Genomic DNA, 25,499 nt, shown 5'->3' on the forward strand with positions numbered 1-25,499 from the left:
AACAGCCAGGTTTTGAGGTTTCTTGCGAAGATGGGGAGCGATGTCTGTCTGAGGTGGAGCGGAAGGGCGTTCCATGCTGTTGCAGCGAGGAAGGAGAAGGAGCGGCCTCCCGATCTGGTCTTTCTGGTGCGGGGGACCACAGCGTAGGAGAGCTGGGCTGATCGTAGGGTCCTTAGGGGTGCGTGGAATTTGAGTCGGCTGTTCAGGTATGCTGGTCCGGTGCCGTGGAGGGCCTTGTGTGCGTGGGTGAGCATCTTAAAGGTGATCCTCGCCTCGACGGGGAGCCAGTGGAGTGTGCGCAGGTGCTGGGAGATGTGGCAGTGTTTTGGCAGGTTGAGGACCAGTCTTGCGGCGGCGTTCTGGATGTTCTGTAGCTTGCGGATGAGGTTTTTGTTTATTCCGGCGTAGAGTGCGTTGCCGTAGTCGAGTCTGCTGGTGACCAGGGCGTGAGTGACTGTCTTTCGGTGTTCGAGGGGGATCCATTTGAAGGTCTTACGAAGGAGGCAGAGGGTGTGGAAGCAGGAAGATGAGACAGAGGTGATCTGGTGGTCCATTTTGAGCTCAGAGTCCAGGATGATTCCCAGGTTGCGTGCGTGGTCTGTGGGGGTTGGCGGGTTTCCGAGGGCGGTGGGCTCCAGGCGTCGGGGTTTGGGCCCATGATGAGTACTTCTGTTTTGTTGGTGTTTAGTTATAGGCAGCTGTTTTTCATCCATTTGGCGATGGCTTCCATGCCTTCTCGAAAGTTGCGTCTGGCGGTGTTGGGCTCGTTGTATAGGGAGAGGATGAGCTGGGTGTCGTCTGCGTATGACACGATGTTGAGTCAGTAGGTTCTGACGATGGGGGCAAGTGGAGCCATGTATACGTTGAAGAGCGTCGGGCTGAGGGAGGAGCCCTGGGGGACTCCGCAGGTGGTAGGTGTGGGGTCCGAGAGGAAAGGGGGGAGTCTGACCCGCTGCGTCCTGCTGGAGAGGAAGGAGCAGATCCAGTCGAGGGCCTTGTCCTGGATTCCTGCATCATAGAGTCTGCGTATTAGGGTGCGGTGGGAGACTGTGTCGAACACCGCTGATAGGTCGAGGAGGATGATGGCTACTGTTTCTCCTTTGTCCAGTAGGGTGCGGATGTCGTCTGTTTCGGCGAGGAGGGCGGTTTCCGTACTGTGGTTTTTTCTGAAGCCGGATTGGGAGGAGTCGAGGATGTTGTGTTCTTTAATGAATGTGGCGAGTTGGCTGTTGATGGCTTTCTCGATGACTTTCGCTGGGAACGGGAGCAGGGAGATGGGTCTGTAGTTTTTGAGGTCGGTGGGGTCCTCTGAGATTTTCTTTAGGAGGGGGTTCACCTCGGCGTGTTTCCAGTCGTCAGGGAACGAGGCAGTCGCCAGGGAGCGGTTGATGGTGTGGCGGAGCATGGGTGCGATGGTGTCGGCGGCTCTGTTGAAGATGTGGTGGGGGCAGGGGTCCGTGGGGGCCCCTGAGTGGATTGACTTCATTGTCTTCAGTGTGTCTTCAGTGGTGAGGGCTGTCCAGTCATCAATCGCTGGTTTCCGGGTGTCGGGGGTGGTTGGTGAGGGTTCAGTGTGTTGGTTGTCTTCGTCGAAGTTGTCGTAGATACTCTTGATTTTGTGGTGGAAAAAGGTGCTGAGTTTGTCGCAGAGGTCTTGTGAGGGAGGGATGTCGGTAGACTTGCTGGTGGCTTGGGCGAACTCCTTGATGATGCTGAAGAGTTCCTTGCTGTTGTGTGCGTGGGTGGAGATTCTGTCTTCAATCGCTTTTTTCCTCGTTTCTCTGATGAGTTGATGGTGGCCGTTGGTGGCGGCTCTGAAGTTGTTGTGGGCTTCTGTGGATTTGGTGTTTCTCCAGGCCTTTTCGAGGCGGCAGCATGTGCGCCTGGATTCTTGAAGTTCGGTGGTAACCCATCTGGCTTTCTTGGCACGGGTATTGTTGTTTGTCTTGAGGGGGGCTATGGTGTTGGTGCTGTCCGAGATCCATCTATGCAGGGTTCGGGCTGCGGTGTTGGGGTCGTCGTTTTCCGCGATGGATTGCCCAGCACCTAAACCACCAGAATAAATCTCCCTTGGAGTAGAAGAGCTGCTCCCCTGCATCTGCAGGCACTGAAACACATTTCACCGTGTTGCTGGCCATCGGGCCCACCAAAAGAACAGCGTGACATGGGAAGACACCCTCCGAATACTCCGCAGGATCTTCAAATAGATCCCCTCCGACACGAGAAAAACCGTCACCCAGGCCCTCGTCACCAGCAGATTGGACTACGGGAACGCCCTCTAGGCAGGAACAACAACCACGCTCCTGAGACGTCTGCAACGCATCCAGAACGCCTCGGCATGACTAATCCTCAATGTCCCCAGACGCAACCACATCACACCCCACCTAAGAGGCCTGCATTGGCTCCCTGTCGACAAGTGGATCACCTTCAAACTCCTCATCCACGCACACAAGGACCTACATAACGCCGGACCAGCATACCTCAACGACCGACTCAGCTTCTACACCCCCACCCGCAGCCTCCGCTCCGCCAACCTCCCCCTCGCCACAGTCCCACGCATCTGGAAAACCACTGCCGGCGGCAGATCCTTCTCCTACCTCGCCGCCAAGACCTGGAACACTCTCCCTACTGACCTACGACGGACCCAGGACCTGCTGGCCTTCAGAAGACTTCTCAAGACCTGGCTTTTCGATCAGTAGCAGCCCCCCTTCCCCCTCCCAGCGCCTTGAGACCCTTACGGGTATGTAGCGCGCTTTACAAATGTAATGGTTGATTGATTGAAGGTCTTCCTACTCCAGGAGGTTAGATCCGTCTCCTTGCCAAGTTTGGGGATGCCAGGACCCCCAAGAGCCGCTGATACCAATACCCTTTGGTATCAGAGCAATTGCAGCAACCAAAGCTTGTTATTGGTCTAATCTGGACTCCAGCATCAGAAACTCAGACCTACCTTCAAGGGACATCAGGATCCACAGGGCTAACTTCAAGAGTGACCCTGCTTCCCTGTTTTCCCTTCTTCACCAGGTCACTGATACTGAGAGTAAGCCTCTGACCTTCGTGACCAAATCCGGAAAGGACCACTTCACCCGAGTCCCCAGCCTGAGTCCAAGTGAACCAACTGCGCAAATGGGGTCCAAAGACCCTCTACAGCTGAGCCCTCATTTGGGTTTGGCCGGACTGGTCCCCCAGTCCCTGCCTGTAGGCTCTTTCTGCAGAAAACCAAGAAACGTTAGAGCCCCCTGCAGGGTGACCCCGCCGTACAAAGCATTACTTCACACGAGCTCCAAGTCTATCTGACAGGGAACCAACAGTGCCCCTGTGTGTCAGAGACCTTAGAGACCCAAGTTCTCCTATGGGTTCAACTGGACTGACCCCCCAGTCCCTGCTTGCAGCCTCTTTTCCACAAGACCATTTCCCATTGAAGTGAACGAGGCATCCGACTCTGAAACGCACCTCTGCACCCGAACACTCAGTTCCGCCTGAGGTGACCTGTAGGGGTTACCTTGTACCTTGCAGTCCAGGCAAACAGTCCTGTAAGTTGGTGCTAAGTGGCCCCATGCACCATATGTTTATTCCCCATAGGATATCATTACTGCTTGTAGACCACAGTACAAGTGTATTTTATTACGACTTAAAAACTGGCAACTTGAAAAGCAGTTACTTGATTACGATGATCTTGGTGTCTAAATTCATATAAACATCTGTGTTACTTTTATAAATTGGTGTTGTATCTCATTTTGATGCACTATATAGAGAGCCAGCTTCCTACAAGTACATTGATGAAATTATGTGCAAATGCTTTGGACAAGGGATGATCTTTATGCCTTTAGAACAAGAATTCCAAAATTGCAAGAAGAATCTGAGAAATGGTATAAAGAGGTTAATTCATTGATGATTATTTCAAACATGATTTGGACTGATATGGATACGTTTTTCGAGATTGTTGTTCCTAGTGATTTATGTACAGAATGCAAGGTTGCTGTTACTTTGCCGACAGGAAATACTCAATCTAGGGGCGTTTAGGGGAGTGTACGGTAGTAGTTAATGGGCTACTTACCACTGGAGTGCCTACACCCACTAAATGACCAATTCCTGTGGGGAGTGGGCATAACCCAGACACAGAATTCTCTATTTTCAACAAAGCAAAGATGGTGAAAACCTCTCTCTCTGTCCACTTTAGGTAGCCCGCCACAGGAGCGTGACTAGCCTGTATGTTCCTGAATATCTAATTCCCCCCCTGATCTGGTGCTAAATTGGCCTCAGGATAGGGCGTGGTGTTCCTCCGTTCCGGGGGAAGCCATACATACATTTCAAAGGTGGCAGAGGCTTTGAAGCCTATAGTCTTGATATAAATTCACTAGCCATACTGCTGGAGGAGGCATGATCACCATCTGCTGGATAGGCATTATTCCTGGCCTCCGAGAGCCCGTAGTCATAAACTCTTCTGTGTTGGCAGGCTGAATGATACCAGTCAGCTAGCACACTAAGGGGCCGATTCCGATCCGGTAAAATTCTCGTCCATACGATTCGCATCCGGAGCCGCTCCGTACGACTCGTACACACACAGTACGACTCGACGAGTACGATCCGGATCGGGGTATCAAGACGCGATTTTTACGGTCCACGTCAGGTAAGGGCAATTCGTACGGAAAAGCGTACATTCACATACACACCGTACGGTGCGTACCCCCCCACCAATGATCATGGGGGGTACGCACCGTACACCCAGCAGACATGGGGTACGCACCGTACACCCATCGTACATGGGGTACGGTGCGTACACCCCAAGATCACGGGGTATGGTGCGTACACCCCGAGATCGCTGGGGTACGCACCGTAAGCCTGCGATCATGGGGTGTACGCACCGTACACGTTCGGGGGCGTTCCGTACCTGTTTTGGGGCGAACTCTGCTTTTACGGCTGTTTTCAGCTCCCGTAGAAAAAGGGTCGTACGGTGCGTACCCAACACGAATCGTACTTGCCTGTTCGGAAAAAGCAGCCACGAACCGTACAGATGTCGCGTACAGCGGGTTCCGAGGGAGATTCGTACGGGGATTTGATTCGTACGGTCCCTGTACGATTCGTACGGAGTACGGCTCCTGGTACGAATCGTACTTCATCGTACGTACGGGGGACGTTGCAGGGTACGATTCGTATGGAAAAAACACTCCGAACGGCAATTCGGAGCGCTTTTTACCGGATCGGAATCGACCCCTAAGTGGCTGGTAATTGTTCCTCTAAGGTGCTCTCTGGGTACATATAAATGCACTACTCTGACAAGGTGTTTGATACCAATAAACAGTATTTTCAGTGAAGCCATTTTGTAGCTGGGTAACTCATAATGACAAGTAACCAGTGCATACCTTTACAATGGGTTCCTGCTCACTTGCAATGTCTAGCAATGGAGCCCATAGGGGCATAACTGTTCAGGTAGATGTGCCCTTAAATGTTATATAATGCACTCTGCCTTAGGGCTCTAAGGCATGCCGTGGGGCTGACTTACACATAGTACATGCGATGTACTTGGAGATTGCTCACAGGGAGTGGACAATGTCGTGTTTTCGGAATGGGTTGCGCAATTCCACACATCCTGCAATGGAAGACTGCATGCCGTTTGTGTGTGGATCCCTTAGGGTGGCATAATACATGTGCAGCCCTTAGAGACCCTCTTAATACCCATGCCCCAGATACCAGGGGCACCATTTACCAGGGACTTACAGGAGTGCTATTGTCCTTACCAATTGGGTTACATTTAAGAAATTGTTGTTTTCTAGGGAAAGAGCCCGGGCACTGAGTCCTGGTCAGCAGGGACCAGTGCACTACCAATCAACATCAGTACCAGAGTGCAAAAAGTGGCACTTTCCTATTCAGCCCCCTCACCACCAAACGAAAGTGAATAAGACTAACCTTTCGCAAGAGAGTCTTCATTGTCTAAGTGGAAGAATCTGGAAAGGCCATCTGCATTGGCATGGTCAGTCCCAGGTCTGTGTTCCTCTGTATAGTCCATTGCCTGTAGGGATATGCATCTCTTCAACAGTTTGGGTATTTCAATTTTCATTTACATGATCCATCTGAGGGTTGTGGTTGGTCTGAACAGTGAAGTGAAAACCAAACAGATATGGTCTCAGCTTCTTCAGGGACCTAACCACAGCAATAGCTTTTTTCTGTATGGCACTCCAATGCTGCTCTCTGAGGAGTAACCTTCTGCTAATATAAGCAACAGCCTGGTCTTGGCCATCATCATTGGTTTGGGATAGTACCAAGCCTATTATGCTCAATGAAACTTCAATTTATCCGTCAAATCAATGCTGTTGTCAACAGAACCTATTTCTACATCTCCCTTAATTGAACACATCCGCTCACTCCAACTCCTATGGAGTTTTGTCCCACCCTTTGTAACTCATGCCAAATTGCTCTACCTGTCTCTCTTTAGCTCCTACAGGGTTTTGTTCTATCCTTTCTAAATCATGCCAAGCTGGTCTTCCTGTCTCTTACTCTCTCTAGCTACTATGTAGTTTTGGTACACCCTTTGTAACATATGCCAAGCTGTTTGTCCAGTCTCTAGCTCCTACAGATTTTTGTTGCTCCCATTGCAATTCATGTCAATTCAAGTTGCTCTTCCTGTCTCTCTCTAGCTCCTATGGAGTTTTGATCCACTTATGGTAACTCATGCTGCTTTTCCTGTCTGTATCTACCGACTGAAGTAGAGATACTAGTTATGCATGCAGTGAACAACAGCAGAGCTTCTGCTCCAGCCTGTGGTGGTAGCTCATAGAGAGATGCCCACCCCATCTGTTGATGTGCCAGGACGGCTGCTGCTCCTGCCATGTAGCTCCTGCGGTCATGGTATGCCAGTTTGTCTTTTGTTCCTACAATCTTTTGCATTTCCTCTCTGGATGTAGTCATCTGTCTGTAGCATCTGTAGATCTGCTCTTTCTACATAATCCTATCTGTGTCTGTCACTCCTGCTGATCCGGAGTTACTATCAGGATCCATACCTCCAAAACAGTTGACGCTACTATGGCATTTAGCTATATTTGTTGTGCCAGGGGATAGAGCTTACTCATGCTGGTCTTAGCCCCACTAGACTACTAGAATTTGCAATAGGGTAGAAGGCTGGAATTAAAAAATATCTTCACCAGTCTTAAAAGTGCAAGATAGCCGGACAGTATGCACAGAAAATACTGCGGCAATGGTCTCATCTGCCTCTTGAAACTGGCACTCCTCCATGCCCCAGCCAAAAATATTCAACCATCTTCTGGTTACTTGCTCCATCAATGTTTCTTCAAGTGACTTTAGAACAAAGGAAGAGCCTAGGCTGTCCAGGGTGTAAAATTATACAGCAGTTTTATCACTCAACTTCAGTAAGAATATTGTTTTTTTTAATTATTTTTTTTATTGAGAGTTCAAATATAGCAATGCAATACAATAGAAATCCAATTAACACAGTACGAGGAAGGAAAATACTGAAAAACATTCATACAAATTGTCGTTTTTACATTTAAGTTATAAAGTGCAAGGTTGTGTAAGAGCAGACAATTAGTAAACTGGTTCGAATAACCAAAAGATTTTGTTTAGAATTGAAAGAATACATAGCATACATATATAATAAATGTTTTCACATTTAATATTCCAAAGCTAAGTTCTAAAGTGCAGCGTGCAGAGGTAGAACCGTCGTAATAGACTAATAAATATTTTCAATAAAGCATAAATCAGTTTAAGTAATAACAGGAGAAAACTAAACATCGAACACACTCCAATATTTATCATATTTTTTGAGAGCCCCTGATCTAAGGGCATATTTTTTCTCCCTACCCTGGATTCGCTGTAATTTTACCTTCCATGCCTGGAAGGATGGGACAGAATCTGTTCTCCAGGACTGTAATATAAGGGATTTAGCTATTAGAGAAGCTATAAAAAGGGGCTCATCATATTGGGTGTGGAAAGGAGAGCAGCCTATGAGGGGAATTAGGTCGTTAAATATAATATTTGTTTTAAGGACGATTGAAAGATATTTTTCTATTTCCTTCCATAAAAACTGGATTTTTGGGCACTCCCAGATAATGTGTTTCCAAGTGCCTTTTTTTGCACATCGAAAGCATTTGTCGGCTACGAGGGGGAAGATATCATGTAAAAAGGACGGGGTTCTATATATTAACCATTTATTGTAGAATTGCATACGTTTAAAGTTTGCTCCACGAAAGATGGTTTTATTGAATTTGTTTATTTTGTCCCAAACCTGTTGATTAATTATAATATCTTCCCTTTTTTTCCATCGTTCAATTATCTTGCTGTAAAAGTCCTGGTCCTTGCTTTCTATTAATATTTTAATCCAGATACTCATTTTCTTTTGTGTTTTATTATTAAGGGTAGTGGAAATATTTTCTTTGTGGGATAAATTTCCTATATTGAGTTCCCTAAGTTTTGGACATATCGTAATAAATGACCAGTTCAGAATTGTGTTCGAGTGAATTAACTGGCTGTAAATTTCATCCCAAGATTTCCACCTATTTCCCAGTAGGAAGTCTTCAATTTTTTCAAAACCATTTTGCTTCCAAAGAGTTATTATATTTTTGTCCATACAACCTGCTTCTCCCAGGCTAAAATTCATTAAATTCGTGTTATTACTTACATAGGGTAAATCATAAAATTTTAAGAACTGAGTTTTGACCTTAAAAATCCACTGCAAAGTTTTATATCGTACTTTTTTTGGGTCTTTCGTGGTTCTAACCGGATCATAGATTTTCAATTCCAACAACATCCTTTCATAAAAAAATTGTCTGTCTCGTGGCAATCTAGAGAAAAAAAAAACCTATGACTGTAATGTGTAAAAGACGCAAAATAGTATTCTTTAATATTTGGAAGGGACAACCCTCCTTGTGTGGAGGATAAAATATAAAGTGCTCAGTGCAAGTCTAGGGGATTTTTTTGCCCATAGGAAAGAGGAAATCAGAGCTTCTATTTTTTTTAAATATGAGGCCTGGATTGCGCAGGGAATCGCACTAAAGAGGAAATTAAAAAGGGGCAATACCGACATTCGAATTAGCGATGCCCGCCCTATAAGAGACAGGGGTAGTAGATTCCAACGATCTAAAAGTGAACCCACCTTTTTTAATAGAGGTAGAAAATTTAAGAAGTAAAGATCGTCTAGGCTATCCGATATAAATATACCAAGATATCTCTTTGGACCCGTATTGTATATCTGCCTGAATTCAGGAGCTAAAGTGTCTGTAGTGCAGTTAAGTAGGATAATTTCTGTTTTGTTTACATTAATTTTATAACCCCCTAGCTTTTGAAAGTCAGAGAAGATTTTTAGAATCTTCAATTGACTTGAGGGTTTAGAGTCTAAAAAAAGGGCAATATCATCCGCGTATAATTTTATATTTGTCATTCCTAAAATTGGGGCGGTGACAGCTTTGATATTCCTAATGGCGATCGCTAGAGGTTCAATAAAAAGTGCAAATAAAATTGGGGACAAGGAGCAACCTTGTCGTGTGCCTCTAGTGGCCTCACAGGACCCAATGTTGGTATTATTGATGATAAATTGTGCCCTAGAATTCGTGTACAAGTGTCGTAAAAGAGAGATAAAAGCATTCGGGAAATTAAAACTATGTAAAACTGCAAACAGACAATCCCAGGAGACTAGATCGAAGGCTTTCTCCGCATCTAAAAACCAAATTTGAGCCTTCACCTTGTTAGTTTTAAAATAGTCTAGCGCCTCCAGTAAAAATGTAGTATTGGAATGGAGATGCCTGCCTGCAATAAAACCGCACTGATCATAAGCTATTAGTGATCCTACTAGTTTATTTAATCGGTTTGCTAAAAGTTTAGTAAAAAATTTATAATCTGTGTTCAGAAGGCTAATCGGTCGGTAAGAATTTATATTTTCCTTGTCCTTTCCCTTTTTTAAAATACTAACCACCACCGCTGTGTGAAAAGAGTCTGGTGGGGGACCTCCTTGAAATAAATTATTAATTAATTCCAAGAATTCTTTACGCAATATTCCCCCAAATTATTTAAAGAATTCAATGGGGAGACCATCCTCACCATTGGCTTTGCCATTGGGGAAAGACTCTATCACTTCATCTAGTTCTGATAATGTGAAATCCTGTGTGAGGTAGTTCTTGCCCTCAGCATCCATTTTAGGTATTTCCAATGGCTGAAGAAAATCTGTGATAGATTCAGGTGTGGTCCCCGCAGATGCTTGATATATCCCCTCGTAGTGTTTTAAAAACAGCTCGCCAATGGCAGTGGTGGTCTTAACTCGATTTTTAGTGATGGAGTCAGTTAACTGATCTATTCTGTTACGAGCCTGCTTTTCTTTAGATTGCCAGGCCAGAAGCTTTCCTGTGTACTCACTCTCCTCATAGATTTTTTGTGCCTGGAAATTACTATTTGTCTCACCTAGTTCATAATAAAATTCCTTCATCTTACGCTTCGCCTCGAGGAGATTGTGACTGGAAATCTGGGATCTAACCCTATAATGCTCTTGGGTAGCCTGGGACAGTTCAGTTTGAAGTTTGATTTTCTCCTCCCGTTTTGCCTTAAGCTTGGGGATCTCTTTAGATGTGATTATTCCACGTATAGTAGCTTTGAATGCATCCCAGATTATATTTAAAGGAGCTGTACCTCTATTCTGTGAAAAAAATAGCTCGATCTTTTCATTAATTTCAGTGCACCATTGTTGGTCAAGGAGGTTGAGTTTGTTAAAAAACCATCTATTTATAGATCTTGCTTCATAATTCCCCAGTTTGACCTCCATGCAAAGAGCCGCATGATCCGAAAAGGCATTGGGTAGGTAATCGTAATTATATAATTCTAGATCGTGGGAGGACAAGAAAAAATCCAGCCTTGACGCAGAATTATATTTTGCTGAATGGCATGTGTACTCACGCTTGGTGGGATTCAGATTACGCCAATGGTCAATAACGTCAAGATCTATCTTGCAGCTTTGAACAGCTAATGAGACTTGGGGTTTATTCTGTCGACGGTCTTTCTTGGAAGAGTCCAATCGAGGGTTTTGTAATAGGTTAAAATCACCCCCCCAAATTATTGGTCCAGAAAGGCCGGTTAATGCCTGCTTAACCTGTAAAATAGGTTGCGGGTCGTCCAAAATAGGTGCGTAAATTGTGGCAAGGATAATGTTGACATTATTTAATTTACCGTGTGCGACTGCCCATCTGCCTCTAGAATCTATGCACGACCCTTCAAGGTTAAAACCTACATGTCTTCCTATTAGAATAGGGCCAACCCTGCAGGAGCAGATATGTTATAGCCCGTCCAGTTTTTGAAGAGTTTAGCTGACTCTGCCTGATCTTTGTGATGGGTTTCCTGCAAATAGATGACATCAGGTATTAGATTTTTTAACCAGCATTCAATAGCGTTCCTCTTACGGACGTTATTCAACCCATTAACATTTAATGAAATAAATTTCACCATGTCATTGATGTTCTAGATATTGAGCGTAGCCCTCAAATAAAGTGCACGAGTGCAGAATTAACAAATATGCAAACATCAGCGACAACATGAAAAACTGATAAGTAATAATAATATATAACAATGAAGAACAAAAGTAACAGATATTCATGGAAAAAATCATGAAAAATCTAAAGTTCAATGTGCAAATATGCAAGCGAGCAGAAAAAATGTAAAGTGCTATCTGAGGGGACCCGTCATTCATTGCACAAGACATGAAGATAGAAGAGATAACAGCTCGATTTTGAAAATTTAGATATTCAAGACATTGGACGTAGCCCCTAGCAAAAGTGCAAGTATGCGGAATAAGAGAACGTATAAACAGCAGCAGCAGGATGGATAAATGATAACTAATAAAAAATACTAAAGAGCAATAGCAGCAAGAGTTCATAGAGAATTTCTTAAAAATCTGAGTTTCCATGTGCAAATATGCAAGCTAGCGACAAAAGTGTAGAGTGGTGTATGAGGAGATTTGCCATTCATTGTACTAGGCATGACGATAGATATACAATAGAGTACCCTTTTCTGTGCAAGATATGCAAATAAGCAGCTAAACAATTCACACACAAAAAAAAAAAAAATCAATACGTTTGAGACTCCTCCCAGAGCAAAATGGGCACCTATATTTGTAGGATCTTTTCAATTTATCGTTATCCAAAAATTAACCAAAGTGACATGTGCTAAAGATCGATGAATAACCTTCATACCGTAGTCAATAAAATGTGGAAAAACATATTGCATTTGAACTCTCTTTTTTTCCCCCATGCGACACCCCCCTTCACCCCCCTTCCCTCCCCCCCTGAGTGGACGGAGACCCCAGAGTCCCACTTCCGTCCTGCTCTGTTGTCTCTTCCTTTTGGATGCCATCTCTTTGCATCCTTGTGTGCTTCCTGTTTCCAACAAGTATCCACCGTACATTCGTGATTAGTGATAGATTCAGCAGAGTACATCAACTTGATTTATTATCCCCTAAGGCCGTCAAGTAGTGTCTGGGCTTCACGTAGGGCCGTGAATATAAAGAATTTTCCTTTAACCAAAACTTTAAGTTTTGATTGCTGCACTATCATAGCCTGGGCTCCTTTGCTCTTAAAGGGGTCTATGAGCTTCACAAAGTCTCTGCGTCTGTGGGCAGATGCAGCCGACATATCGCCAAAAATCCTGAAATTATTCACCCCCTCTGCATTAAAAGTTCTTTTAGAAAATGCGGTATTTAGGATTTTTTCTTTTACCCTAAAGTCTGCAAAGTTGAGGAGTATTGTACGGGGGAATTTTAAATTACTGGGTTTATGTGCAGGGACTCTGTGCGCCCTTGTTATAGTCAAGTCACCTTGTAGCTCAGGGATCGCTTTTTTTAATAATGAATCTGACCAGCTAACTACATCCTTGTCTTCAAGGCCCTCTGGTATGCCTACTAATCGTAGATTCGATCTCCTATTGTAATTCTCAAGGTCCTGAAGCTTTTCACCTAGATGGGTTTTCTCTCTGTTGGCCTCCGTAAGATTTTTCTGAATTGTAGACAATGAGTCCTCTAGGGATGATATTCGAACTTCGGCTTCAGAGACCCTCAGAGGAATGTTCCCAAGGCACTCTTCCATCTTCGTAAGCCTGCTGTGTAGAAGTGAGATTTCCTGAGCCTGAGATAATTTGAAATCTCTTAGTTCCTGGAGAATCGTAACTAAGATATCTTCCATCTTATTTGCTTTTGTAGCACTCGGGAGAACGAGCAAGACATCATCCTGGGAGGTCAAGGACTTCTCTAAACTTAGGGCTTGATTCGGAGCTGTCGTCGTTAGCTTATTGCCTGGGGCTAGACTGGAGTCTGCACTTGTGGACGGCGACGGAAGGGGGACCACATCCGAGGCGGAAACCGTTGGTATAGGCAACGCTGCTACTCCTTCCAGCCTTCCTGCCCCTGCGATGTTTAGCACCGGAGTCTTCTGTGGCGACTTTTGCGTTGTGGGGCTGCCTGCTCTCCCTGCCGTGTTGGAGGACACCCGTTCTATAGTGACTCTTGTACCCCCTTGATCTCTCTCCCCTCGTGAAGGAGTGCTTGAAAGTTGACCCTGCTGACCCTGCTGCAGAAGGGGTTTTGAGAAGAGAGGGTATTGTTTGGGGGTAGATCGACTCTCAGGACACAAAGAAGGGGACGTATTAGCGGCCTTAACCGGTTGGTCCGCGTTGAAACTGAGAGACTCACCCACTTGGGAGCTAGGAATTTCAGTCAGGGGCCTGTTTTTGAGGATTTCAATGGAGCGACGTCGCTCGGCCCGACGCTCAGCTAAGGAGCAGTCTTTCTCTCCATCCCCGCCACCCGGAGTTCGTGCGAAATGAATATCCAATGTCCTGTTTTTGGTTCCCCCAGCCTTTACGTTGGACCCCCCCTGGTCCGTTTTTTTACCCTTATCTCTCCCATTTTCCTCCCCCTTATCCTCCCTGTCGCCGGCAGTGTGCAAGCTCAATTCCGCTGACAGCTCCGACAGAGTCAGGCTCTCTGCCTCTTCATCCTCTTCACCCTCTTCTTGTTCATTGTCCTCGTTAATATCATTATCTTCCTCCATGTGTTTCCTTAATACATTATACTTGTTTTTTCTATTTTGATCATTAAGCTCCATTACTTTTTGTTTTAGAGCTTCTTTTTGTTGCTTTTTCCTTCTGTTTTTTCTCTCCCCCCTTATAGTTGATGGAGAGCTAGTCGGGGTAGGGAGCTTCACTTCCTTTCCCAGCTCTGGCTTGAGCTGTTTGCCCCTTGCTCTTGCCGCCATCAGGATTCGTAGGTCACAGATCGCAAACGTGTGTTTTTTTTTTTTTAAAGGCGCCTCTGACTTTGCTCAGGGGAATTAGAAAATTAGAAAATTTTTGAACAGGGATTTTTCTTAGCAGTGAGACAGTGAGACAGTGATTAGCTCCCCTCAAAGCAGATGTAAATGCGTAACGAAATCACAATGGTGCAGAAGCCAGCCTAACTCCTTTACTCTCCTTTATGCCATCAAAAGTTCAGAAGACATCTGCGCGCAGGTTGATGAAAGATTGCAGGGGGGTGTGGTACAAACAAAGCGAGTGCGAGCTGGGAAGAGCCCTGCCCAGCGCGCCTTACCTCGCAGAGCAGGTCAGACCAACGATCTCCCCCGACTCCGGTGCCTCACCGTTCACTTACAGGACCCCAGCGTTCTTTTGCGTTCTTTTGCTGCTCTGGCTGCTCTGGCTCACTTTCAATTGCTGCCAAAATGCTTCCAAATGCTGCCAAATGCTAAGCAAGTTATGTTGGGTCAGGTCACTGGGCGGCGCTCTTTCCCTTGGAAGCTCTTGCTGCAGCCACCGCAGCTCAGGGGCTTGGGGGCCGGGGATGGTATCTCGGTCTGCGCACTCCACCCTCCGTAGATTCCAGCCTAGATTCCAGCTAATTACCAGCTCCCCCGCTGCTGCAGAGAAAGCAGGGGAAGTCCAAACACCTCTCCAAGTGATGAAGAAAAATCAGCGCTGCTGTCGTCGCAGCGCTGCAACAGCCCGGAGTGCCTCGCGGGACCCCCGTCGGCTCCAATATACGAGAGGCAGCTAGCTAGCAAGGACAACAGGAGGAAGCAGTAAGAATATTGTTGCTGTCAGTTCAGAAATGTAAAGGAGCCTTTCAAATAGGTCTAACGTCAGCATGGGAGTGACCAAGGAGTGTCAGATCTAGGTTCATAATAAGCATCAGGTAAGCACAGATGATCTGGTTTTTTAGAACCTCTGTTGGCTTGCTATTCTTTCTTACTGATCCATTGTTTGAAAGTTTTCTAGCTGATTTATACAACCTTATAAAACGTCTACAACAAATAACATCACAAGCAAAAGGATGATTCACAAGAGCAAGGCCCATGTCAGTCCGGCTTCAAAAGGATGGCACGGGTGCCTGAGATGATGTGTAGGATTTGGGTGTTTGTGAATTTGAGTGAATCCATGTCTAAGACCTCCAGATGTTTACTTGCATCTAGGACCATGTGTGTAAACTTCAGTCCCTTTAACCATTTTGATATGGATCTGGGTGTCATCTGCGTACAGCTGTTAGTTTGCATCCCCAAAACTCTTCTGTCCTTTGAATGTATGTAGGAACTGAGTGAAGAGGAATGTGTGAGCGAGCAGTCACATTGTTACCACTAAGGTTGGAGGAAATAGATCCAATGTGTGGGTCTTTGTTGCTCTGATCACAGATAGCTAACAGCAATTGCAGAAAATTAAAGAGCATGTGATCCCAAACGTGGAGGGGAGGTCAATCCTGGACACTTGATTGTGATGCTGGCTTATAATGTGATAAACTCATACAATGACACAAGCTCATATGGGAGACGGTTGAGCGAAATGCCGGAACAATGAGCCCTGATCTCTCAGTGTGCAGGGACTAAAGATCACTAATGAAACACTGAACAGCTTAAAGGTTTTTGTAGTTGTGTTCATTCAGAGGGGACGTGGACTAGCAGTACAGGCTGGCATGACCTGTTTAAGGTAGAGTTAAGTCTCATTTGATTAAGATTGGTCCTCTTCTGCACTGCCTAATAGACTAATTTTCATCCAACACATGTTGACTATCTACATAGTGCTGGTATCATGTAATTTTAGCTTGAACTCATAATAATACATAGCAAAGCAGCCCTGTTTGCAGTATGCAGCCAAGGTGACCGGAGAGAAAAACCTTTGAGCAGGAGGATTGGTTGAGTTGGGGATCTCGATCTTACATTTCTACTTATTCAGCCTTAGAGAGGACATTCAATCCCTGTTCACCAGTTCATGCCCTGCCGAGTACCAACTACCCCAGCTTCTAACAAATCAGTTGTTCGCAGTTAGACTTACTCATCAAGTACAGAGCAGCCACCTTATGGTGGTCTTCAGTCCTCATGAGCAGGCACCCCTCACAATCCCGGTAGAACTCCATATAGGTTTTTTTTTCTAGAAGAGAATAATTCTTTTATGAGATCACAGACTTCAAATATGGAACACAACGCAAACAACTACAGGCCCTGCTGTAATGAAGGTTTCCTGGTGCACTTACTGAAAATGTTCAGCATGTCAGTGAGAGGTAGATGTAGTGGAGGTGAGCCAAGCTTAATGTCACTGAATGTGGGACCTGATGACACTATTTCTAGAGAGATCTACTTGGTGCCATTGAGTGTAGGGCCCTAAGATTTTTGTACTTGGAGGACCCAGCTCAGTATCCGTGAGCATGGAAACTGTGCTGGAGGACTCAACTTGAGGTCAGTTAATCTGCGAGGTGTGAGGGTATAGTAGTTAGTGCAGTGTTTCAGTGAATGATACATGAAGGTTGAAGTAATGGGAGAACGCAACTTGGTGTCAGTAAATATGAGGCCCATTATGCTATAGAGCTCCACTTTGTGTCAGGGAATATGAAATACAAGGTGCTTTAAAGGTTAACTGGCCTTGGTGAGTATGAGACCCATCATGTTTTAGAGCTCATTAAGTATGAGTATAAAACCCCTCATGCTAATAAAGCTAAAATTAGTGTCAGGGAATATGAAACCCAAGATACTAAAGAGCACATCTTGGTGTCAGTGAGACCCCTAATGCATTAGAACTCCCTTTTTGTCAGTGAGTCTGCCTCCCATGATTCATGAAGTGCATGAGAGCTCAGCATGAGGTCAGTGCTCTGTTGTAGTGGAGACTGAAGTTTGATGTCAGCTTGAGAGGGGTCATTTAGACAGTAGTGCATGAGAACTCTGCTTGGGGTGAGGGACTCATGATACGTTAGTGCTAGGGGCTCAGCTTAGGATCAGGGAGAGAGGGGCTCATGGTACTTGAGTACTGGAGTGCTCAGTTTGATGTCAGAAAATGAGTGGCTCATAATACTTAGTTCTCTTCCACGGGATCCTCATCAATAGTCATAAGCACTAAATATTTCCCACCTATGTGCGGGTCCCCTGAAACAATATAAAAATATATATGGAAAAACATATATATCTCGCTCCACATATATGTATGTACATATAATATTTTTTCCCATACCAATGCAGCCCCAAAACTGAGGCTAAACAATGTAAACACTCATACATGCACTGTAATTAGCAAGGAAACAAAAACACATTAGGTCAAATAGCCCTTGAACTTTGTGTTTTAATGAGTAAAAGCACTCATAAATCCTGAAAATTGCTAATAAATAGACATTGTTACCCACAGGCTGCATTGAAAAGGAATAACATAGAAAATGAAAGCATTTTCAGCAAAAACTGGCACCGTGCCTTTAAGGCAGCCATGATCCTAGGCTTCCCATCATGCCTCAGGGGTGACAGTTAGGTCAGTTGTTCTTTCCGGCTCCTCCTGTCAGGACCCTGGTTTAACAGCTCCCACCTTTTTTGGCTTTCTGTCCAAAATTCTTGGTGTTTTCCTTAAATTTTTCATTTCACTCAACGGTTTTTAACCTTAGAGAGATAGTGCTGCCTTTTTTGAGCTTCAGAAACGGTTAATTTTTGTCAAAATGCCTTCGCTTTTTGACCCCTGCCCTTCCTGTGGGAAGAAGAAGGCCAGGTCTGACACTCATCCGGTGTGTATCCTCTGTCTCCCTGAGACACATTCTGTGAAGAACTGCGAACACTGCAAAACTTTGTCAAGCAGAACCCTCAAAGACAGAGAGAAAATTCGTATTTATGATCTTTCTGAGAGAGGTAGGTCTCCCAAGAGACAGAAAAAGCGAAGGACGCGATCGACGTCGAGAGAAGTCCTGACTTGCTCTCCTTCGGCGTCGGGATCGATGTCTAAGTTGCCTTCGACGTCGAAGAAGAGCCACCTTCCTCCTCTGACGAAGACTTCAGAGTCGAGAGTCAAGGTACCTCCGCTGCCGTCAACCGGGCGACGTGCAGCGTCGAGAGAGAGATCTCCGTCTGAGCATAGGAGTTCGACGTCGAGACAGCTGCCGTCGTCGGGGCTTCCTCCGTCGACGTCCAGTCACCGGCGTTCGACGTCGAGTCATCCCCCGTCGACGTCCAGTCATAGACGTCGAGGCGCCCTCCGTCGTCGCCCAGCCAGCGGCGTTCGACGTCGAGGCATCCTCCGTCGGAGTTCAATCATCATCGATCGACGTCGAGGCACCCTCCTTCGGCGTCCAGAGATAGGCGCTCGACGTCGAGAAGGCCTATGTCGACATCACCACATCGGCGTTCGACGTCGAGGCATGTGTCAAGGCGAGTCTCTCCTACAGCAGTCTCAGCCAGCAGTGTCACAGCAGTCCAAGACGTCGAGTTTGCCAACTCCGTCTCCACATGAGCCTCGGTCGCAGAGGTCTCCAAGGTCGGCTTCAGCTGCGGAAGGAGAATCTGTTGTGGAGGGACTAGCTAGAGCGGAGCGCTCTCCAGTGAGCCATCCTGCTAAAAGGAAGAGATCGGAGTATCGTGGTTCTCGGAGTCGCACTAGATCCCCTACGCCTCCCGTGGGCCTTTCATCTAACTCGTCAGGCTCCTCCTCTTCTCAACATCATTCTCCTGATGTGGTCATATATTCATCCGGGGATGTATGTCACTACAACGCATGCTTTTACAACGCATGCCATTACGACGCAGGTTTTACAACGCAAGTCGTTACAACGACTTGCGTTGGGGGGCGCTGGATAGTGAATAGTTTAATTTACTATTCCAACTCCAGTCCCCGTGGATAGTAGGGAAGGTGTTGGATAGTAATTAAACTATTCCCTATCCTAGAGCGCCCTCCAGCGCAATGCGTTGTAATAACTTGCGTTGTAAAAGTTGCGTCGTAATGGTAGTGCGTTGTAAAAGTTGCGTTGTAAAGGATGTTTCCCTTTATCCGGCAGTGAGAGATCACTGCGTTCTCCTGCACGTTCGCAGCAGGGGCAAAGGGATGTAACACCTCCACAGCATTCGCCAGTGAGAGACAATGTACAGAAGACGCCTCCCATCAGGCTGTCTCCGAGATGGTGTAGGCCTCTTCATCACTGGGCTCCAGACAAAGAAACAGCTGCCAGGATGAAAGAATACAGGGCGGTTTCTAGGCCCAGAGAAAGATCACGCTCCCAGGTGCGGCCCAGAGATCGATCACACTCCAGGGTGCGGTCCAGCAGACGCAGAACCAGATCTAGGAGCAGGAGGAGGGAAAGAAGATCTCCAACCACATCTACTTCTCCTACCCGCTCCCACAGGGATTACTCCCCTACGTTAATGGATTCTCCTCCATCGAGGATATCACCAATTGATGACATCTTCATTTTCCAGGACATTCAGGGCAGAGGGGCTCTGAAACTGGGAGTGACCTTGAGAGCTCCCCAGGTTAAGACCTCAGTGATCTTCGAAACCCTGCATCACAGGTCTGCACCCAAGCCCCTGTTGCCTTTGGTGCCTGGGATTATAGAGCCAGTGATGGAGGTATTCCTCACTCCAGCGACGATAAAGGCTGCGCCGGCGAGGATTCTTAAGAAATACCGCTCGCCAGATGAGGATCCACTGTTCCTCAGGGCTGATCCGCCCCCAGACTCGGTTATCAGCGCAGCGTCGAAGAAGTCAGGCGCAGTAGCCTCCTCCTCCACAGTACTACCGGACAAGGAGAGCAAATCGCAGGATTCATGGGGGAGACGAGTCTGTAATACGTCAGCCTCATTCCTCAAGGTCTCCAAAGTGGAAGCCCTGTTGGAACGTTATGATAGGTCCCTGTGGGATTCCCTGCAGCGGTTTGTGGAAAAACTCCCGCAGGAAGACCATAAAGACTTTGAGGAGATACTCTTGGAAGGCAGCCAAGTCTCCAATCAGGTCATTAGCGCCGCAGCGGATGGGGCTACCCTGCAGCGAATGGCTATGTGCATGGGATATCTGCACGGAGATCCTCCTGGTTGTGCCTCACAGCTTTGAAACCAGAGGCCCAAGCTCGGATCCTGAACTTACCTTTTTCAGGGACATCTTTGTTTGGGGCAAGCGCTGATGAAGAAATGCAGCGCATGAAAGCTGAGTTGGACACCCTCAAGGCCGTAGGGCTTGAGAAAAAGAAGGAGTTCAGAAAGAAATACCGCTCCTACAACAAGGGCTCTTCTAAACAGCGGGTTCAAACCCCTCACTGGCAGAAGAGTCAAGACCAGCAGGGACAACAAAAGTCTCAGTTCAGAGGCAAGTGCAATACCAGAGGAGGAGGGAATCAGCGCCAGGGCAACAATTCCAACAAGGCCCAGTCCAAACAATGAGTTTTTCCTTCCCCCAGCGCCGTGGACCACTCCAGTGGGGGGAAGCATCGCGCATCACATGGCAGAGTGGCAAGCCATTACGAAAGACCGATGGGTGTTGACTACACTTCAGAATGGATACTGTCTTCGTTTCCATCGGTTGCCTCCAACAGTTCCTCCAATGCCGACATAAAATCATCAGCTACACCTTTTAAAGAAAGAAATAGCTACACTCCTCGAAAAAGTCAGCCATCGAGAGGGTGCCAATGTCTCAAAGGGGAGAAGGAGTGTATTCACGGTATTTTCTGGTCAGAAAAAAGGGCCAAAAAGCAGAATACAGACCCATTCTGGACTTGAGAACACTCAACATGCATGTCAAAAAAGAAAAATTTTGCATGCTGGCACTTCACCAAATATATCCACATCTCAGGAGGGGAGATTGGATGTGTTCGCTGGACCTGCAGGATGCATACTTTCATGTCCTGATACACCTCAATCACAGGAGATTTCTTCGGTTCCGGGTGGGGGCATCCCACTACCAGTTCAAAGTCCTTCCGTTTGGGTTGAAATCGACTCCCCGGGTGTACTCGAAGTGTGTGGCAGTCGTAGCGGCAGCACTACGCCGCAGGTTTTTTTTAGTTTACCCATACCTGGACGATTGGCTGGTGAAAGGTCCGTCCCCAGACAGTGTAAGAAGTCAATTCCAGACCTGCATCGAGCTCTGCTAGCGGCTGGGACTACACGTCAACTTCAACAAGTCAGTCTCTCAGCCCACCCAGAAGATTCACTTCCTAGGAGCTCTGCTAGACTCCGAGGTAGGAAAAATGTTTCCTTTGGAGGAGAGACAGTGTTCTATAACTCAGAAATGTCAACTAGTCCTTCGCGACAAGGCTCAGAAAGTGCAGAGAATTGCCTCCCTGCTAGGGTCGATGGCATCATGCATTTTTCTGGTCCCGAATGCCAGGCATTGGATGCGTCCTCTTCAGCAGGATCTGGAGGACGAATGGGACCAACAGTCAGCTCGCTGGGACGACCAGATCACTCTGTCAGAAGCAGCTCGAGCTTCCATCCCGTGGTGGACAAAGAAACAGAATATGCAGGTGGGAGTTCTGTTCCATCAACCTCCTCCTGCACAGACATTGATCACGGATGCCTCTCTGCAAGGCTGGGGAGCTCACATGGGCCAGCTTCAAAATGCAGGGTCTGTGGTCGGCCAAAGAAAGTACCTACCACATCAACATGGTGGAGTTGAGAGCGGTCCACCTAGCCCTCAAAGCGTTCCTTCCCTCGCTTCAGGAAGCTTCAATACTGGTACAGACGGACAACACCACCACAATGTACTACTTGAACAAGCAGGGGGGAACGCGCCCAAGGACTTTGTCATTAGGAGCCCAACGCATCTGGCATTGGCTTCTGGCTCACAAGTTGTCCGTCATGGCAGTCCACCTCCTAGGAGAGCAGAATGTGAGGGCGGACGCTCTAAGCTGGCATTTCGAAGACAGGGAAGACTGGGTTCTCAACGACGCAGTAGTAAGACATTTTCCAGTCTTGGGGTCTTCTCACCATAGATCTGTTCGCGGACGACAAAAACACCAAATGCCGAGACTTTGCCTCAAGGTTTTACCAGCCAGAATCGAAAGGGAATGCTCTTTTGATAGACTGGTCAGGGGAATTTGAGTACGCCTTTCCACCCCTTCTGCTGATCCCGAAGGTGGTGAGCAAGCTGACACACTCGTGCACAACGATGATACTCATTGCCCCCGACTGGCCGAGGCAATGGTGGGACACAGACCTGCTTCACCTGTCAGTGACTCCTCACAAGAGGCTCCCATGCAGGCCGGACCTGTTATCCAAGATGGACGGGAGGATTCATCATCCCAACCTTCCGTCACTGAGCTTGGCAGCATGGCTCCTGAGGACATACAATACGGCCATCTAGGACTGCTGCAGGACTGTATGTCCATCCTGAAAGAGGCGAGACGTCCTTCCACAAGACATTCTTATGCTTGCAAATGGAAGCGTTTTTATATGTGGTGTATGCAAAATGGGCAGAATCCTGTTAAGAGACAGGAAGAAGCAGTTCTTCCCTATTTATTATATCTGGCTAAGGCAGGTTTAAAGTGTAATTCTATCAAGGTGCATTTGGCTGCTATAACAGCTTATAGGCGGTCACCGGCACAACCTTCTTTTTTCCAGTTACCAGCTGTAAAAGACTTCCTGCAAGGGTTGAAAAAAGTGTACCCTCCAGTGCGTCCTCCTTCTCCTCCCTGGGAGCTGAACCTGGTGCTATCAAAGTTAATGGGTCCTCTCTCGCGGGATGGTGTGGACTCGGCACAGGAGAAAATATCCCTATACGCCGACGACGTGCTATTGTTTGTAACTGAGCCAGACACTACGATCCCGGAATTGTTCAGGGAGCTAGAGGGTTACGGCGCCAGGGCAGGCCATACCGTGAACTGGCATAAATCAGTCCTCTACGACCCACATGGTCGGGAGCGGGGGGAGTGCCTACCGGGACAACTCATACATACCAAGGACGGCTTTCAATATCTGGGAGTATTCATCGCCCTAAACAGGGGACTCTCCTACCGTAAGAATATTGCGCGAGTTATAGACTGCGCCTCGACGGAGATGAGCAGGTGGCGCCAGCTCCCACTCACCCTACTGGGACGAGCGGCGCTCTATAAAATGGTGATCCTACCAAAGTTCCTGTACGCGCTACAGAACGAATATTACCCACTGCCAGCAAAAACGATGAATAAAATCCATGCGGACCTTAGGGCCTTCCTGTGGCTGGGGAAACAGCCGAGGGTGGCACTTACAACGCTGCAGCGCCACCAATATAGTGGGGGGATCTCCCTTCCTAACCTGGAGGCGTATTACTGGGCGGAACACCTTACACCGATTAATGAGTGGCTGCATGCGGCAGCGGACCACCCCACATACGCGCTAGAGAGGGCTAAGTTATCCACCAAAAACCTATTCTATTATCTATATGGAGGGCCGTTGGGACAGTCGCTTCTACCGGCCACAATGATCACATTGACAGCATGGAAAAAGGCCACGGTGCGCATGGGATGGGACAAGAGGCCCACCCGGCAGACGCCGTTATGGCACTGTAAATGGCTGGGGGAACTCAGTAAATTGCGTGGCTTCGGAAGATGGGACGATATAGGCATCTCAACAATTGGGGATGTGATTGCGCGAGGGGAATTGAAGTCCTTCCAGATGCTTAAGACTGACTTTGGTCTCCACAACACTCAGTTTTACAAATACGCACAGCTGAGACATGCATGGAGGGCGCAAAACATTACACTCTCAGACATTCCAGAATACGCTCCACTAGAGGGTAGGTTGCTTCAGGAGCAGATACTGGGACGGGCGGTATCCCTCACCTATAAAACACTCACTAACACCATGTTGGGCGACCTGCAGGGACTACGGAGTAAGTGGGAGGCTGATGTGGGGGGTTTGGAGGACCTGGACTGGGAGTTGGTCCTCATGCACCCACGTGAGGTGGCGATTAAATCGAGGTTACGCCTAATCCAGATGAACGTGCTCCACAGAACCTATTTTGATAGAGTGCGGCTGTTTAAAATGGGAAGAATACCAGATTCGGCGTGCCTTAGGTGTCGCCACCAGAGTGGTGATTTTTTCCACACGATATGGGCGTGTGACGCTATTCAAACATACTGGGATCACATATTCGCGGAACTGAGCGAGGTTCTGGGAGTGGCTCTAACACGCGACCCTAGGCTGGCACTATTAGGTATGACGACTGAGGTGGACTTGGCACGCCCTCTGATAATCTTCTTGGTCCTTGCATTGGTAGTGGCAAAGAGGGATGTTGCAAAATACTGGGGTGCAGTCGAACCACCAGATATAGAGGAATGGAGGAGGGGTTTGGACTTGTATATGGCCGCAGAGAGAGTAACGTACAAAGCTAGAGGGTGCCCTAAGAAGTTCCGGAGAGTATGGGCAAAATGGAGACAATACCATGGTCTGGAGTGAACCCGTTAATGGGCAATGTTGTAGGACGAGAGGGTTGTCTGACGCAGTGGATTTGCCCGACTTATGCACAAGAACCACACGAAGACTGAATGGCTAGACCATGTACGAGAGTGTGAGGAGGCCTTGCGAGGGGAAGATAGGATGGGTCTGAGGGGGTGGAGGGGGGTAGGGGGATTATGCTGCTGCTTTGGGGGATGTTTTATTGTGTTTATGTTGTTTATTTGCACTTTACTTTGATACTGATGGCATAAAAGTTGCGACACCTACGGACAGAGGCCGAATGTTGACGCCCTGCCGACAGTTGATATATGGCAACAATGATGCTTTTTGATGCAACAATAAAAATAATTTATTTAAAAAAAAAAAAGTTAATGGGTCCTCCTTTTGAACCCATTCATAAACGCTACTTTGCAGCACCTTTCCTGGAAAGCTGCTTTCTTGGTGGCGATCACGTCAGCTCGTAGGGTGAGCGAGATCCAAGCTCTCTGTTCCAGGGAACCATATACTGTGTTTCATTTGAATAGAGTGGCACTAAGGACACATCCATCCTTTCTTCCGAAAGTGGTGTCAGATTTCCATGTCAATCATACCATCTCTCTGCACACTTTCTTTCCCAATCCCTCTACTCCAGCTGAGAGGGCGTTGCATTCTTTGGACCTGAAAAGGGTTTTAAAATTCTATCTGGATAGGTCCAAGTCTATTCGGCAGCCTGATCAACTATTTGTTAACTATGGGTCGATCAGAACAGGTCACGCAGCCTCGAAACGTTCTATTTCGAGGTGGATCGTTTCCTGTATCAAGTTTGCTTACCAGTTGGCGCAAAAGACTCTCGGGTTTTCTCCCAAGGCGCATTCCACCAGGGGTAGAGCTGCGACTG

At 47.1% G+C, this 25,499-nt stretch overlaps 1 protein-coding gene and 1 long non-coding RNA gene across 4 annotated transcripts in view; one reads left to right on the forward strand and one right to left on the reverse strand.

Moving 5' to 3' along the window:
* Positions 1–25,499, forward strand: part of LOC144756284 (uncharacterized) — a 540,171-nt gene that overhangs the window by 236,113 nt on the left and 278,559 nt on the right. The window lies entirely within an intron of this gene.
* The window catches only part of LOC144756283 (uncharacterized), a 362,112-nt gene that overhangs the window by 204,580 nt on the left and 132,033 nt on the right, over positions 1–25,499 (reverse strand). Inside the window, exon 9 of the mRNA XM_078645944.1 lies at positions 16,297–16,392. Within this exon, the coding sequence (XP_078502070.1) occupies positions 16,297–16,392 (96 nt within the window). The remainder of the gene's footprint in view (positions 1–16,296; positions 16,393–25,499) is intronic.

This window comes from Lissotriton helveticus, chromosome 5_1 (genome assembly GCF_964261635.1).
Source record: "Lissotriton helveticus chromosome 5_1, aLisHel1.1, whole genome shotgun sequence".
NCBI lineage: Eukaryota > Metazoa > Chordata > Amphibia > Caudata > Salamandridae > Lissotriton > Lissotriton helveticus.